The sequence below is a fragment of the Pituophis catenifer genome, unplaced genomic scaffold, assembly GCF_029215685.1.
Source record: "Pituophis catenifer annectens isolate HBS135680 unplaced genomic scaffold, rPitCat1.0.hap2 SCAF_1, whole genome shotgun sequence".
NCBI classification, from domain to species: Eukaryota; Metazoa; Chordata; class Lepidosauria; order Squamata; family Colubridae; genus Pituophis; species Pituophis catenifer.
Genome location: NW_027256881.1, coordinates 2899045 through 2916336, shown reverse-complemented (window position 1 = coordinate 2916336; position 17292 = coordinate 2899045). Strand labels below are relative to the sequence as shown.

General features: G+C 45.3%; 1 protein-coding gene across 1 annotated transcript in view; it reads left to right on the top strand.

The window, feature by feature from the left end:
• Positions 1–11753, top strand: part of INTS2 (integrator complex subunit 2) — a 57311-nt gene extending 45558 nt beyond the window's left edge. The window contains exons 20-25 of the mRNA XM_070945072.1: positions 188–377; positions 1937–2227; positions 4267–4374; positions 8050–8155; positions 10338–10514; positions 11126–11753. Coding sequence (XP_070801173.1) covers positions 188–377; positions 1937–2227; positions 4267–4374; positions 8050–8155; positions 10338–10514; positions 11126–11286 — 1033 coding nt within the window. The 3' untranslated portion in view covers positions 11287–11753. The remainder of the gene's footprint in view (positions 1–187; positions 378–1936; positions 2228–4266; positions 4375–8049; positions 8156–10337; positions 10515–11125) is intronic.
• The last annotated feature ends 5539 nt before the right edge of the window (positions 11754–17292 follow it).

The following is a 17292-nucleotide window of genomic DNA, read 5'->3' as shown; positions in this document are numbered from 1 at the left end:
GAATTTTGATCACATGAACGAGGGGACGCTGAAGCGGTCGTAAGTGGGAAAACTGATCATAAGTCCCTTTTTTTTTTCCAGTGCTGTTTTAACTTTGAACGGTTGCTAAACGGGACTGCCCATAGACCTCTATTCTCTTCTTCTCTCTCCTGCCTTCTATTTCTTTCCCCTGTTTGTGTCTCCTCAGGTGTCCGCCTCTGATGGATATCACCCTGCATATGCTGAATGGCTACCTGCTGGCTTCAAAAGCCTACCTGAGCGCCCACCTCAAAGAAACGGCCGATCAGGACGTCAAGCCTTTGCAAAACAGCGTAACGGGTTTGGAAGGCCCCGAAGTGACGCGGGAAGAACTGAAAAACGCATTGCTAGCAGCCCAGGTAATCTTACAAACATTCAGCTGTTGGGCAGATTGGTTGAGAACCATTGTCCTGAAGCGGAGTTTTCAAGATGTTCCCTAATTTGGATAATGAAAACAGCCAAGCTCAGAGAGCACCAAGGAGCCTTCATTTTATCCCACCTTTATTACTTTATAAGTAACTGAAGATGGTGAATATACTTAATATTCCTTCCTCCTCCTATTTTTCCCACAAGAGCAACTCAATGAGTTGGGTGGGGGGAGAGAGAGAGAGGGAGAGGGAGGGAGAGGGAGAGCGAAAGAGAGGCTCAAAGTCACCCAGCCAGTTTTCATGCCTAAAACGGAACTAGAACTCTCACCATCTCTTGGTAATCGGCCCAAAGTCACCCAGCTGGCTTTGGTGCTTAAGGTGGAACTAGAATTCACTCCTGGTTTCTTTGAATCCTAGTGTCAAGTTTGAAACTTGGACAACTACGTGCCAACTACGTTTCAACTTGACAGTAGAGTAAGCATGGGGGGGGGGGGGAAGATGTTGCTTTAGAATTGGTTAGCTGGAGAAACAAAACCTCCAAAATTCCGCTGAAGATGGTGAGAGCCTGAAACCTTTTCAAGGACTTTTTAGCAAGTGTGGAGTTGAAGCAGACGGTTCCCATAACAAAGTGTACTTGTTTACATGGATGATGTGAGAGGTTGGGGGTTTGGCGGGGGAAATTATTGTTTAATTCTATGAACTAGCATCTGAGAACCTCTGAATTAGTTTTGCTTCGACATTACCAGTCAGTGTATTCGTAAACAGTAAGATTTTCAGAAAAAAAATGAAATTGGAGTTTTATTTGTATTCTCGAGTTGGATGTTGACTCCTAATTGCATTACATCGTGAGCCATGGCCTAGTCTCAACCTGCTTGGTTGCTCTTGACTTACCTGTCATTCCCCCATAAGAGTCTGTATCTGAGACGGAAGACGAATAGCTGACAGAGAGTGGGAGAGTGGCTCCGTTGGCTGTGAAGGAAACTGGGGAAGGGCAAAGTCAGACTGGGCAGAGCAGGGGAGAGGTAGAACAAGGGAGGGGGGTTTCAGATGGAGACCAAGGCCCACCCCTTCCTCATCTTAGGGCGCGCAGGGAAGAACTCAGAAGAGAGCAATGTGGGTTGTGTGGCTTATGAGGAAGGAAAGGGCCCTGATTCCCTTCACAAGGCACACCTGGGGATGGAGTTTAAAGGAGAGGCAGTTGGGAGGGGCGTTTGTTGGGAACAAATGCTGAATTCATCTAGTGTTGAGAGTTGTGGCCTGCATTCCTGGCATTCCTCCTGACTGTTTGAATTAGTGCCGTTATTCCTCGCTTCTGGGATTCATTATCTTGTCCTGCTGGAGTGACTGATTGCAGTCATTCTGCTTATAGCATTTGGACTGGAGTATCTGCAGCCAGAAGCTGCTGCAGGTTTGTGGGAGAGTTTTTCTCCAGGCCAGAGAGTAAACGGGACGTTGGGGACAAAGTTGGTGCCAATAAAGGGACTCATACCGGTTCTCTGGCTGTGTTGCCTTTGTGCCACGCCCCGGGTCATCACATTACCTTCTTCCAGGATAGTGCCGCGGTGCAGATCCTTCTGGAAATTTGCTTGCCTTTGGAAGAAGAAAGCCCTCCAGGCAGGAAGTCCAGCAGACTGTTAAAGAACCAGCCGGGAAGTGCCGCATGCAGTCCTCCAAACAAGCAGTTCAAAGAGGAGGAGGAGGAGGAGAAGGAAGGAGGAGACGGAGAAGAAGTCGAAGACAGCCTTCTCTGCAACTTGAGAGAAGTCCAGTGCCTGGTTTGCTGTCTTGTGCACCAGATGTTCATCGCCGACCCCAACATTGCTAAGCTGGTTCACTTCCAGGTGTGTGTTTGTGTTTTCAGTGTGTTTGTGTTTCTTTGGACAACTTGGCTGCTCATGCCATGCCAGACCATGCGTATGCCATAGGTTCAGATGGCATGCGCGCCATTAACCAGAAGACTGGCTTTCTGGTGTGCATGTGCGTGCCAGAAACCAGAAGTTCAATTTCAAGTGCGTGCATGCCCACTGGGCAGCTCCTCTTCCGGGTCGCATCCCAGACGAGTGCAAGCACTCCCTTTTCGGCACTCGGTGCCAAAACGATTCGCCATCACTGATCTATAGCTTTCAACGGGTGTGTGGGTAGGTGTTTCCTGGCGTCTGCCACTTGAGCTCAAAGTGCCATCAGTTAAATATATCAGATTACACAGGTAATCCTCGAGTTACAACTCTAATGACCAACCCGTTTTATGACTGTTAACAACTTACGACCATAATGAGCAAGGTCCATTTCAGTCGTAACTCGAGGACCACCAATATCCTATGGGATATTGTTTACTTGGTTGTTGGACTGAGGTTAACCTTGGAGTTAATCTATGCCATGGGTGTTAAATTCGCGGCCTCACGCTGCCTTCATGTGATGTTTCGTGACATTTTTTTCCCTTTGCGGAGCTGGGATGGGAGTGGCCTGCATTTGACGCATCCGGCCCGCAGGCCGCCAGTTTGACACCCCTGATTTATGCTGATCTGATTGCTGGTGGAGAGATGCTGGAGGTTTTTTGTTCTCTTTTGGGCTGGTTGATTGTCCCTTTTCAGAAGAATAGAATTAGAATTAGAATTAGAATTAGAATTAGAATTAGAATTAGAATTAGAATTAGAATTAGAATTAGAATTAGAATTAGAATTAGAATTAGAATTAGAATTAGAATTAGAATTAATTAGAATTAGAGGAGAGGAGAGGAGAGGAGAAGAAATAGAAATAGAAATAGAATAGAAATAGAATTAATAATAGAATAGAGTAGAGTAGAGTAGAGTAGAGTAAAGTAGAATAGAATAGAATAGAATAGAATAGAATAGAATAGAATAGAATAGAATAGAACAGAACAGAACAGAACAGAACAGAACAGAACAGAACAGAATAGAATTCTTTATTGGCCAAGTGTGATTGGACACACAAGGAATTTGTCTTTGGTGTATATGCTCTCAGTGTACATAAAGAGAATAAAATACATTCATCAAGAATAAAAAAATACACTTAGTGATAGTCAAGGTTACTAATAAGCTATCAAATCGTACTAGGAAACAAATAAAAACAATATAAATTGAAAGATACAAGCAACATAGTTATAGTCATAAGTGGGAAGAGATAGATACTAGTAGGAAAGAGAAGAATAATAGTAATACAGTCTTAATAAATTATTTGACAGTATTGTGGGACTTAGTTGTTTAGCAGAGTGATGGCATTTAGGGAAAAAACTGTCCTTGTGTCTAGTTGTTCTGGTGTGTAGCGCTCTATAGCGTCGTTTTGAGGGTAGGAGTTGAAACAGTTTATGTCCAGGATGCGAGGGGTCTGTAGATATTTTCACAGCCCTCTTTTTGACTCGTGCAGTATACAGGTCTTCAATGGAAGGCAGGTTGGTAGCCATGGTTTTTTCTGCCGTTCTAATTATCCTCTGAAGTCCGTGTCTGTCTTGTTGGGTTGCAGAGCCAAACCAGACAGTTATGGAGGTGCAGATGACAGACTCAATGATTCCTCTGTAGAACTGGATCAGCAGCTCCTTGGGCAGTTTGAGCTTCCTGAGTTGGCACAGAAAAAACATTCTTTGTTGTGCTTTTTTTATGACGTTTTTGCATGGTCTATAGATCTTGTTAAAGACACCAGAATATAAACTGACAGCAAACAGCACTCCTTACTAGCATTGATGATGTTACCTAGTTGGGTAATGAAACGTCTGCAAGAAAACAACCAAGTTCAGAGAGCACCAAGGACCCCTCTCGTCAGCCCTGAGCTACAAATATTCTCCTTTGGTTTTGCTTGAAACAGGCAGGGCTAAGCTGGATTTCTCGCATGGGCCATTTTTTCTTCCCTTTCTCTCTCCAAACAGGGCTACCCTTGTGAGCTACTTCCCCTAACTGTGGCCGGCATCCCCTCAATGCATATCTGCCTGGACTTCATCCCCGAACTGATTGCTCAGCCTGAACTGGAGAAACAGGTACTGGCTCACACAGCTGCCTCCCACCCGCTTCTCCTCCCCGTATGTATGGGTCTGCGTCTTAGATTTATTTATTTATTAATTATTATTTATTAATTCAATTTGTATGCTGCCCCTCTCCGAAGACTCAGGACGGCTCACGATGTATTTAAAATCATTATAAAAAACATTTAAAAATTAAAAACATTATATATATATATATATATATATAAAAATTAGATTTATATGCCGCCCTTCTCCGGAGACTCAGGGCGGCATACAATGCGTTAAGCAATAGCCTTAAATTAAAAATATTAAAACCCATTCACACCATTCATGGCTGGATCTCGCCGGATCGCAAGAGCAAGATCAACGGCCCCAGGCCTGCCGGAAAAGCCAGGTCTTCACCACTTTCCGGAAGGCCAATAGGGTAGGGATGGTCTGGACCTCAGGAGGTAACTGGTTCCAGAGAGCCGGGGCAGCCACAGAGAAGGCCCTCCCCCGCGGGCCCGCCAGCCGGTATTGTTTAGCTGACGGGACCTGGAGGAGACCAACTCTATGGGATCTTACCAGTCGTTGGGAGCTATGCGGTAGAAGGCGGTCTCGAAGATAACCTGGCCCTGAGCCATGTAGAGCTTTAAAGGTAATAATCAACACCTTGAATTGTGCCCGGAGACCAATAGGGAGCCAGTGCAGCTTGCGGAGAATTGGTGTAATGTGGGTATACCTAGGTGCATCCACAACAGCTTGCGCAGCTGCGTTCTGGACCAACTGTAGTCTCTGAACACTTTTCAAGGGTAGTGTTCTGTCCCCGTCCCACACACGCACCCCCACAGACGGCCCCGAGTTAATAAGCCACACGACAAAGTCTTTGAAAATAAAGCTGGCAGCAACCCAGTGGCTAGCTGCCAATTCAGACTTTACTCACACAAAACAAAGATTAGACTGCAAGCATTCCAATAAAGCAGGCAAAGTTTCAGCAATACAAGGATTAGACCAAATGCAGTCCGACAAGGCAGGCAGAAGTCCAGTAACACAGAGATCATGGATTATTTCTAGTTTTTGCTCGTCACAAACTGAACCGGCCACCACACCCACATTTATACCCTGTGAGGTGTGGTCCAGTGACTCAGCTAATCTCTGGCACGCCTTCCCCTCTGCTGTGCACACTCCTCCCTGCGCCACTGTCGAGGATCCAGCCAGCACTTATCTCCTTCGTCGCTGTCCACCTGTGGCTGCGGGGACGTGCTTGGCTCTGGGCCTATCTCTTGGCCTTCGGTGTCCCCCGGAGGCATTGCCAGAGAGGAGGGTCCTGGAGAGGGAGGCCTTGCCAACTCCTCTCCCTCACTCTCAGAGTCTGCATCTGTCGATAGCCTAGGCTCAGGCAACGGAGCCACAACAGGTAGCCCCATGTAGAGCATGTTGCAATAATCTAACCGTGAGGTGACAAGGGCATGAGTGACTGAGGAGAGCCTCCTGATCCAAGTAGGGTCGCAATTGGTGCATCAGGCGAACTTGTGCAAAGGTTCAGAGGTTTAATTTGTTTTCAACCCAATCTGGAAGAGTGGCCCTGTTCCGGGCCCTCTCAATGAAGCAATGTTCCCTAGTGGGTCCCCAGGAAGTACTGTATTTTTTTGGACTATAAAACGCACCGGAGTATAAGACTACCAAGATTTCAAAGAGGTTAACAAGAAAAAAAAAAGTTTTTGCCCTCCCCGGCCCCCAGGAGCACTCTGCAGGCCTCCCAAACCCTCTGCACATCCCGTTTTTCACAAAAATGGGACACACAGAGGGCTTGGGAGGCCTGCAGAGTGTTCCTGGAGGCTGGGGAGGGCAAAAACGCCCCCGTTTTTGGCCTCTCATACCCTCCACACATTGCATTTTTGTCCTCTCCAGGCCCCAGGAGCACTCTGCAGGCCTCCCAAACCCTTTGCAGGCCCCATTTTCATGAAAAACGGGCCAGTTTTTGGCAAAAACGGGACGCACAGGACGGGGTTTCGGGAGGCCAAAAATTATGCACTGAATACAAAAATGTATTCAGTGTATAAAATGCACCAACATTTCCACCCTCTTTTGGGGGGGGGGAAGTGTATCTTATACTCCGAAAAGTACGGTAAGCATCTTTTTGGTCCTAGCACCTGTTTGTGAAACAGCTTTCCCCAGGAACGTGGACGTCCCTAAATCTATTGGCCTCTTGCAATAGAGCCCCAAATCTATAGACATTTTCCAAGTATAAATCAAGGACTGCTTGTATAGCTGGTCCTCACTTTACGACCGCCGTTGAGCCCAAAATTTATGTTGCTCAGTGAGAAGTTTGTTAAGTGAGTTTTGCTCCCATTTTACGACTTTGCTCACCACGTTTGCTCAGCGAATCGCTGCGGTTCTTAAATGAGTCACACCGTTGTTAAGTGAATCTGGTTTCCCCATTGATTTGGCTTGTCAAAAAGTTGCAAAAGGGGATCACACTTTGAACGGTCAGTAAATGAACTGTTGTAAGTTGAGGGTTATCTGTACTTAAAACAGCACATTTTAGGGTACCACCCATCTCATTCTGTAATACAGACCATAAGTATGCTTCTCCCAGGATTAAAATCTAGCCATGGGCCTCTTTGCTGGCTCAGTCAAACTAAAGGTAATCCTCAACTTACAACAGTTCATTTAGTGACCACTTGAAGTTACAACGGCACTGACAAAAGTGACTTGTGACCACTTTTCACACATACAGCCATTGCAGCATCCCCGTGGTCACATGATAAAAATTCAAACATTTGGCAACCGACTCACATTTATGACGATCGCAGCCTCCCAGGTGGGGGGGGGGGGTCATGTGATCCCCATTTTGCCACCTTCTGGCCAGCCAAGTCAATGGGGAAGCCAACCTCACTTAACAACCATGTTACTAAGCGAAGAACTGCAGTGATTCCCTGTTCTGTCCCAGCTACGGACCCCAAAGAACGCAGCACACACAAAGTCTGTACAAACCTTAGTTTACTAAATTAAATCAGTCTTTTCCAAATAAAGGCTGTTAATTAACTTTCTTAACAGCCTACAAGAATCCAAAGAATAAATAATCGTAATCTTACTAGGGTTGGCAGAATGCCCAGAAGCAATTTGCAGGAAACAGATAAGAGAACTAAGATCAGGACGCGAAGGAGAGTGAACGAAGTTGTTCCCTGCAAATTGCTTCAGTCGTCGGCCTTCCTTAAATAGGCTAAGGGAGTGGCCAATTAGCCCCAAGCCTTACTCTCGAGGAGACCTCCTCCTGAGGAGCCACTCCTGCCTTTTGGCAGCTTTGCGCGCCCGTGCATCGAAAAGAAGCTCCTCCTCTTCGTCCTCTTCACTTATGGGAGCTTCTGGAGGTTCTGAAGGCCCTGGCTGAATCCCCGCCTCTGGCACCACATCTTCTCCAGCCTCCTCATTGTCTGACTTGAGTGCCAGCTGCACAGGCTGCAGCACCACATCAGCCTCCTCGCTGTCAGAATCACCTTCTAGCTGCACAGGCCGCTGACGGGCCACAAGATTCCCTTAACAACGGTGGCAAGAAAAGCCATCAAACGGGGCAAAACTCAGTTAACCAATGTCTCGTTTAGCAACATAAATTTCGGGCTCAATTGTGGTCGTAAGTCAAGGTCTACCTGTAGCTCCTTTTAAAGGTCTTTCGTGACTGCTTTTCTGGTTTTGTTTCTCCCTTTCCAGATATTCGCTATCCAGTTGCTTTCTTACTTGTGCATTCAGTATGCGCTACCCAAGTCTCTGAGCGTGGCACGTTTGGCTATCAATGTCATGGGAACCCTACTGACAGGTAAGCCAAGTTAGCCCTGGAAAATCTGGCCCTGGAACCTACCATATTTTTCGGACTATAAGATGCACCTGACTATAAAACGCACCTAAATTTAGAAGAGGAAAACAACAAAAAAAAAGTTTTTGGCGGGCTTTTTGGGGGCCTTTTTTCGGCCCTTTTCCAGCCTTCTTTTGGCCCATTTTTGGGGCTTTGGGGGGCTTGTTTTTGAGGGTTAAAAGCCTCGAAAACAGGCTGAAAAAAGCCTTAAAAATGGGCTGGAAAGAGCCTTGAAAACAAGCCAAAATAAGCCTTGAAAACGAGCCAAAAAAGCCTCGAATACGGGCCCAAAAAAGCCCCTAAAACGGGCTGAAAAAAGCCTCAAAAATGGGCCAAAATAAGCCCCAAAAATGGGCCAAGAAAGCTTCAAATACACGCCAAAAAAAGCCCCCCAAACGGGCCGAAAAAAGCCTCAAAAACGGGCTGAAAAAAGGCCCGAAAACGGGCTGAAAAAGCCCCAGAAACAGGCCAAAAAAAGGCCTGAGAAAGGCCCAAAAACGGCGCTTGCGGAGGCCGATGTGTGGGCGGGGCTTCGGCAATATTCAGCCTATAAGATACACAGACATTTTCATCCCCTTTTGGGAGACAAAAAAGTGCATTTTATAGTCTGAAAAATACGGTAGTTAGTGCTGGAAAGTCAAAAGGGAATTTCTGTCTGTATGATTCCATTTCTGGAACCAAATCTCTACTTGTAGTGGGGAAAATATAGCACCCACTTCATCCTTCCTGCTGAGTGAGTGGCATTGCTTTCCCCAATCTGTTTACATTGTCTGTCATTATGAATTAGTATATATTTACAGGTAGTCCTTGACTTATAACCGTTCATTTAGTGACCGTTCGAAGTTACAATGGCACTGAAAAAAATGGCTTCTGACTGTTGCTCACAGATACAACCGTTGCAGCATTCCCCGTGGTCATGTGATCAAAATTCAGTTGCTTGGCAACTGACTCATATTTATGACGGTTGCAGTTTCCTTGGATCACACAATCTCCTTTTGCGACCTTCTGACAAGCAAAGTCAATGGGGAAGCCAAACTCACTTAGCAACCATGTTAATAACTTAACAACTACAGTGATTCACTTTAAAACGGAAGGTCGTAAAATGGGGGCAAAGCTCACTTAACAGATGTCTTGTTAAGGATATTCTTGGCTCATAACCGATGTAATGGGTTATTGAGCAGAGTACCCCTTGAATATGCACATGAAAGCGGCTGAGAGTGAATAAACACAGTTAATATACTGACACACTGAGTTGTGGTGGTCTTTTACTTCTAAGAAAAAAGTAAAGCAAAGTCCAATAACAATCCAAGTCATACACAGATAAGGCGATAGTTAAAATATCAATTCAGGGATATTCCAAGTACAAAGTCTTCTTACCAGTTGTTGTCATTACACAATAAAACAGTTCTTCTTGAGTTTCAAACAGGAATAAGCTCAGTATTAAAACATTCAATAAATCGTAGAAAGCAACAAGTAGCAATGATCAAACAGTGATCATACAGAGAGAACGGGTAGAGAGTAACAGCAAATAAGCAGATAAAATGGTGTCGTGTCCACAAGCCATGATTCAGGCTTCCCCTTAAGTACATTGGCTACAGAGCTTAGCCAATCAGGATACAGGATGATGCAATACAGTCTTAAAGCAATATAATACCTTTTGACAAACATGCATTGATAGTTTATATATTGCCTGACCAACTAGTTAGACAATAGCCATTTCCTAACATGTCTTATTTAACAACATAAATTTTTGGCTCAAGAAGACTTACGATCACAATGGAGCCCAAAATTTCTATTGTCACGTTGTCAAAATTTGTGCGTTTGGCAATTCATGTGTATTTATGATGGTTGCAGCATCCCGTGGTCATGTGGTCACGTTTTGCCACATTCCCAGCCGGCTCCTGACTGACAAAATCCCTGCGGGAAGCCGGATTTGCTTAATGAGTACATGATTCGCTTAACAGCCGCTATGATTTACTCAACAACTCTGGCAGAAAAGGTCGTAAAATCAGGCACGCCTCACTTAATAATTGCCTTGCTTAACCACGGAAGCCGATGTTGGTCATAAGTCGAGGACTACCCGTAGTTAAGTAAACCTCTTCTGCAATTCACTACTGTTATTTCAAACTTTCTTTTGTCTCAACAGTTCTGACCGAGGCCAAGCGTTACACATTTTTTATGCCTACCCTGCCCTGCTTGGTCTCATTCTGCCAAGCCTTCCCTCCCCTGTATGAAGACATCATGTCCCTGCTCATTCAGGTTGGACAAGTCTGTGCTTCCGACGTTGCCACGGAAACCAGGGATTTCGATCCGATTATTACACGTAAGCCATTGGGTCCCAACGGTTTCAGTCTTCTTCGCTTGCCCGTGGGCTTCTCCTGTCTTCGGTTGTAGTAATCCGAGGAAAAGGGTGGGGGAGAGAGATACATCCATGGGTGGGATTCAGAAATTTTAGCAACCGGTTCTCTGCCCGGTTGCTGGGTGGGTGTGGCCATGGTGGGCGTGGCCTACTCGGCCTCCTGCACCACGGGGGGCTTTCCGCCCTCCTCAGACTCTGGAGGCTTTCTGCAAGCCTTTGGGAAGGTGAAAACAGCCTCCCCTGGGCTCCGGAGGTCCGCCAGAGGCCGGAAACGGACCCATTTTCGGACTTCCAGTAGGCCCATTTTTTGCCCTCCCCAGGCTCTAGAGGCTTTCCTTGAGCCTCTAAGAGGGCGAAAACAGCCTCCCCCAGGCTCCAGAGGCCCTTCAGAGGCCGGAAATGGGCCCATTTTCAGACTTCCAGTAGGCCCATTTTTTGTCCTCCCCAGGCTCCAGAGGCTTTTCTTGAGCCTCTGGGAGGGCGAAAATGGCGTCCCCCGGGCTCCAGAGGCCCTTCGGAGGCTGGAAATGGGCCCATTTATTTTTTCCCTTCCTGCCATGAATGTTTACCTCTAGGCCTCCAGCAACTGAAGGAAAAGCCTACGGAACAGACGAGACTTCCTACGACTCACAAAACCGGAGGAGGGACCCCTAGCGCCGACCCCAACGTCCAACTCTGTCACTGCATTGAAAACACCTTCGTTGAAATCATTAACATGAGCGTCGGAGCTGTTTAAGGACATCCGGATGGGTCGGTCGATGCTGTCTCAAAATTGCAGGATGTACGTGGATTTTTTTGCTGAAGTAAAACCAAGGATTGGAAACGTGTGGAACATTTTTCACCACTGCAGCATTAACCACAAGTCAACCACTGCTGCTTTCAGAGAAAGCGACTCTAGACTGGGGTGATTAAGATCTGTTCTCTTCAGACAAGCCATCCTGGCTGGAGATTGTGAGAAGAGGAGCGGGGGGGGGGGGTCAAGAGCAGGGAAAGCTGGTCCAGGGTTACCCTTTTCCTGCTGCCAGGAATCTAGGTTTCCTTGCGTTTCAGAGAGGAGGCCATACAAACAATGATTGCCAATGTCTCATGTAACATCATTTGGAGAATTGGATTCAGTTTTTGTAAAAAAAAAAAAAAGTCTTATATTTCTTCGACTGGCTCCATCATATCTTGGATTAAAGCTGAAAAGGTTTAAGTTTCAGATAGAACTTTAATCTGTGGAAATGACTTCATAAAGAGTTGTGGGACTATGAAACAGACATTGTTTCTTACCTTCCCAGCAAGCATTCAAAGGAAGCTGATAAAAAGAGACAGGGAGAGGGGGGGGAGAGGGAGAGACAGAGAGAGGGAGGGAGAGGGAGGGAGAGAGGAGGAGTGAGAGGGAGGGAGAGGGGGGATACAGAGGAGGAGAGAGGGAGGGAGAGAGGGGGGAGAGAGGAGGAGGGAGAGGGAGAGACAGAGGGAGGGGGAGGGAGGGAGAGGAGGGAGGGAGAGGGAGACAGGAGGAGAGAGGAGGAGGGAGGGGGAGACGGAGGGAGAGGAGAAGGGAAGGAGAGGGGAGACGGGGAGAGGGAGGGAGAGAGTGGGGAGAGAGAGGGAGACAGAGTGGGAGGGAGAGGAGGGAGGTAGATTGGGGAGACAGAGGGAGAGAGGGAGGGAGAGTGTGGGGAGAGACAGAGAGGGAGGGAGGGAGGGAGGGGAGGGAGGAAGAGAGAGGGGGGAGACAGATCAATTGGATGTGCCAATTTGAAGAAAAGATCTACTTTCTATCCAGGGGTGGGTTCTACTTACCTTTACTACCAGTTTGCAATGGGGCTGCGTGCGCGCGCTTGCTTTGCTCTCTCTCTCTTTCTCTCGCTTCTGCTCATGTGCAGAAGCTTCCTGATGACGTCGGGGTCGGTGGGCGGAGCCTCCCGCCGGTTTTACTACCGATTCTATAGAACCGGTCCGAACCGGGAGCAACCCACCACTGTTTCTATCCCCTTAGAGGTAGTCCTTGATATACGACAACAATTTGGCCCAAATGCCCATTGCTAAGCAAGATGGTTGTTAAGTAAATTTTGCCCCCTTTTATGACATTTCTAGTTGCGAATCACCGCGGTTGTTAAGTTAGTAACCTGGATTTTTAAGTTGGGGACCCAGATTGTTGGGGGCAATACGCTGACTTTGTAAAACCGCTTAGAGAGGGCTGTAAAAAGCTCTATGAAGCGGTATATAAAGTCTTAAGTGCTATTGCTATTGCTAAGTGAATCAGACTTCCCCATTGACTTCGCTTGTCGGAAGGTCGCAAAAGGGGATCACGTAAACCTGAGGACACTGCAACCGTCATAAACACGAGTCAGTTGCCATGGGCTGAATTTTTATCTGTGACCATGGGGGATGCTGCAGCGGTCATAAGGGTTAAAAATGGTCACAAGTCACTATTTTCAGTGCTGTTGTAACTTTGAATGGTCACTCAACGAACGGCCATAAGTCAAGGACTACCTGTACTTGGATGTAGACAATTGGTGTGCGTTTGGAATGTTGATTAGGGAAGGAAGGAACTAAAGATGCCAGGGAGATTCAGTGCAATTCAGTTGTTTTGACGCCTTGTCTTGCTTCAAGCTTTTAAGCTATAAGAAGGGGCAGAACTAGGGGTGAAATGCTCCCGGTTTGGACCGGATCGCCCGATCCGGTAGCGATGGAGGTGGGTGGTTCGGAGAACCGGTAGCAAAAATCCCTGCCCCCCCCATGCTCAGCTGTGCCGCACAATCATCAGAGGCTTTTTTTTTTACTTTTAAAAGCATTTTTTCTACAACCTCTTCGGCAGAAAAAATGCTTTTAAAAGTAAAAAAAAAAAAAGCCTCTGATGATCGTGCGGCTCAGCTGGGATCATCAAAGGCTTTTAAAAGAAAAAAACCCGTTTTTTCTTTTAAATGCCTCTGCCGATCAAGCAACTCAGCTTGGATCGTCAGAGGCATTTAAAATAAAAAAAACCTTTTTTTTTTTAAATGCCTCTGACGATCCAAGCTGAGTTGCCTGATCATCAGAGGCTTTTTTTTTAAAAAAAAAGCCTCTGCCGATCAGGCAACTCAGCTGGGATTGTCAGAGCCTTTTGAAAGCATTTTTTTACAAGCTCTTCGCCGAAGAGGTTGTATAAAGTAAAAAAAAAAAAAAAGGCCACGCCCACCCAGTCAAGCCACACCCACAGAACCAGTAGTAACAAATTTTAGATTTCACCACTGGGCAGAACGTAATAAATCCATGTTTGTTCTTGCTAAGTAGGAAAAGGTTTAACCCCCCCTTTGAAAATTGGGAGGGAGCAGAAATCATTTCTAAGCAGAACCTTGAAATCCATTTTTATTCCTTTTAATGGTGTTGCGGGCAGTTTGCTGTTTCCAGGGTGGGCCGGCGGGCCGGATCAGAGCCCCGGTCCTTGAGTTTGACACCACTGCATTAGCATGTAGTTTTTAATCGTATGGGTAGGGGTCTTGTGGATACTGATGTAATATTTGTACAAGAGTTTTTGTTTTTCCTTGGCTGCCGTTTCAAAATGGCTGCAGCGTTTTAACATACAATTGGGAAGGGTTTGATTTCAAAGAGATTCATTGGAAAGAATATGTTTCTTACTGTATAAACGGGTGTAGTTTTTCTATTCATTCTTTTTTTTAAAAAAAAAAATGTCTTTCGTACAGTTGTAGCAGATTCTCTGTACGGGGATTCTTATGTATTCAAACAGATCCAATTCACACAAGAGAGAATGTATTAGAAGCTTGCAGGAACAGCGACCCCAATATTTTCAGACAGGTAGGAAGTCTGCTTCTAAAGAACACAGCGCACACAAAGTTTGTACCAAACTTAATTTACTAAAATAACTCAGTCTTTTTCAAAACAACGGCTGTTAATAAGCTTTCTTAACAGCGTACAAGAAACCAAAGATAAAATAATCACAATCTTACGAAGGTTGGCAGAAAGCCCAGAAGTAATTTGCGGAGAATCCAGACGCGAAGGAGAGTGAACTAAAGTTGTTCCCTACAAATTGGTTCAGTCGGGGTTCCTCCTTAAATAGCCTAAGGGAGTGGCCAATTAGCCCCAAGCCTTACTCTCGAGGAGACCTCCGCCTGAGGAGCCACTCCTGCCTTTTGGTTGCTTTGTGTGCCCGTGCATCGAGAAGAGGCTCCTCCTCTTCGTCCTCTTCACTTAAGGGAGCTTCTGGAGGTTCTGAAGGCCCTGGCTGAATCCCCGCCTCTAGCACCACATCTTCTCCAGCCTCCTCATTGTCTGACTCGGGTGCCAGCTGCACAGGCTGCTGGCGCAGCACCACACCAGCCTCCTTGCTGTCGGAATCAGCTACAATCCGCACAGGTCGCTGATGGGCCACAACATAAAGTTACTCTTTGGGGACCAAGACTATTTAGGGGCAATCCTCGATTTACGACCAGTTGCTTAGCAACTGATTGACATTACAGTGGACGTATCTGGGGAGTACTTATGATTCAATTTGAAGTTCCCACAGCCTCCCCCTGTGATCACATGAGCACTTTCCCCACATTTGTGGCCTCCTGCCGCATCCCACGGTCATGTGACTGCATTTTACACTTCCGGTTTTTGGCAAAACCATCCTGTGGAGAACCATGGGTTCACTTAACACCACAAAAAAAAAAGGTCATACAATCGGGTCAGTCATGTGGATGACCTGATTTACTAAGCCTCACGACTTACGACCTGATGGGCAGGCTCCATTATGATCATAAGCTGAGGACTGCCTGAGAGTGGGGTATGTATTTTATATGTTAATTGAAAATAATTCTTGCTGTGCACTGTTGTTTAGAAATCACTGTATTAAAATACGAAAATAGTTACTCCTTTTAGTATGCCACCCCAAATCAAACACGTTTCTATTTTGTGATATCGCTTAAAAACTGCAGCTGTTGCCTAATAAATTGGTATATTTCAGCCCGCTGCAGATTTCAGCTGTAGATTTTTTTTTGCATCATCCTTATGAATGCATAGCATAGAAGGCAGCAGATCATAGCTTTTAGGATAGATATTCCCAGTTTCAACCTCTGGCAGCTGCTGAGAATTGAATTGATTACAGCAGGATGGAAATGCAATAAATGGATGACATAGCAGGGTAAAATTTACTTCATCAGTCAAGTAAGAACTTACTTTAGCAGATGCTTCTTTTTTTAAAAAAAAATTGATTTATATGCCGCCCTTCTCCGGAGACTCAGGGCGGTTTACAGTGCGTTAAGCAATAGCCTTCATACTTTTGTATATTTATACAAAGTCAGCTTATTGCCCCCACAAACCGGGTCCTCATTTTACCCACCTTAGAAAGGATGGAAGGCTGAGTCAACCTTGAGCCTGCTTACTTGGATGGACAAATTATTGTAAAGTGAAATTACAGTACAAAACAACCACCTGTTTCTATTACCTGGAGATTTATCGCTGAAGAGGAGAAAAAAATAGCCCAACTTTTCCAAAACCGTGAAATGACCCCTACTAGCTGTGTTCTTGAAGCCGATTCAAATGAAATAGTCAATTATTTTACAATTAGAGTGGGAGTTGAATAAGTGGTGTAGCATGATAACCGTGACCTGATTATTCCAGTAGAAAAAAAAATGATCATAAAAACTAATGGGCAGAGCATTAAAAAAAATAACCCAAAATTATTTGAAGTACCACCTTGCCTAAGATCAGATCAGCTTCAGCTGTATTTTTTTTTTATTATTATTATTTGATTTATATGCCGCCCTTCTCCGGAGACTCAGGGCGGCTTACAATGTGCTCAGCAATAGCTTTCATCCTTTTTGTATATTTATACAAAGTCAGCTTATTGCCCCCACAACTGGCTCCTCAATTTACCTACCTTAGAAAGGATGGATGGCTGAGTCAACCTTGAGCCTTGGCGAGATTCGAACCTGCAGTAATTGCAGGCAGCTGGTCTTAATAACCAGCTTAATAACAGGGTGCCTTAGACCACTGTACTACCAAGGCTCTTGGTGTTTCAGCTGAAGACACCACTAGATATCCTGTGGAGGTAAGGAGCCTGCAGGATGGCTGTATTACTCATAAGATCCTGGTTGACACTGTCCCATTTTTTTATGCTTTTGGTTAATATTTGCTTAATACATTGTAAGCTGCCCTGAGTCTCCGGAGAAGGGCGGCATATAAATCAAATTAAAAATAAATAAATATGATTTTAGCTATTTTAATTTGTTTTTGTGGTTCTGAATACTTATATATATTCATGTTTTGTAATTTTAACTTTGTGAACCCCTTCCCTAAATCCCTAAATATAGGATACGTGGCTATATTTATTCCTGTGGGTCTTTGGCACTCTCGGAACTTGGTTGTTTTCTTCAGACATTTCATTACCCAACTAGGTAACATCATCAGTGCTCGTAAGGAATGAGGATTGCTTTCTGTTCATATACAAGTGGCTTGCCCTATCTAAGTTGGTGGGTGTTCTTGGTAGTTCCTTGATTCGGATATTATTTGCTGTTAGCTTATTTGTCTGAGTTTGTAGTTCCTTGATTGGGGTACTGTTTGCTTCTTGATTGTTGGTCGAATATTAATTTTGATGTTAAATCTCTGCCTGTCTGGATGTTGATTGCTGGTAAAGAGATATTTTGGATGTTTTGTTTCCTTCTTGACTTTTTGATTGTCTCTTGAATACTGTGTCGGTGTTGGTGCTCAGAGTATTCTCTTCTCCACAACTCCATTCCTCTCCACAAGATGTCACTATAGGTTTACCATA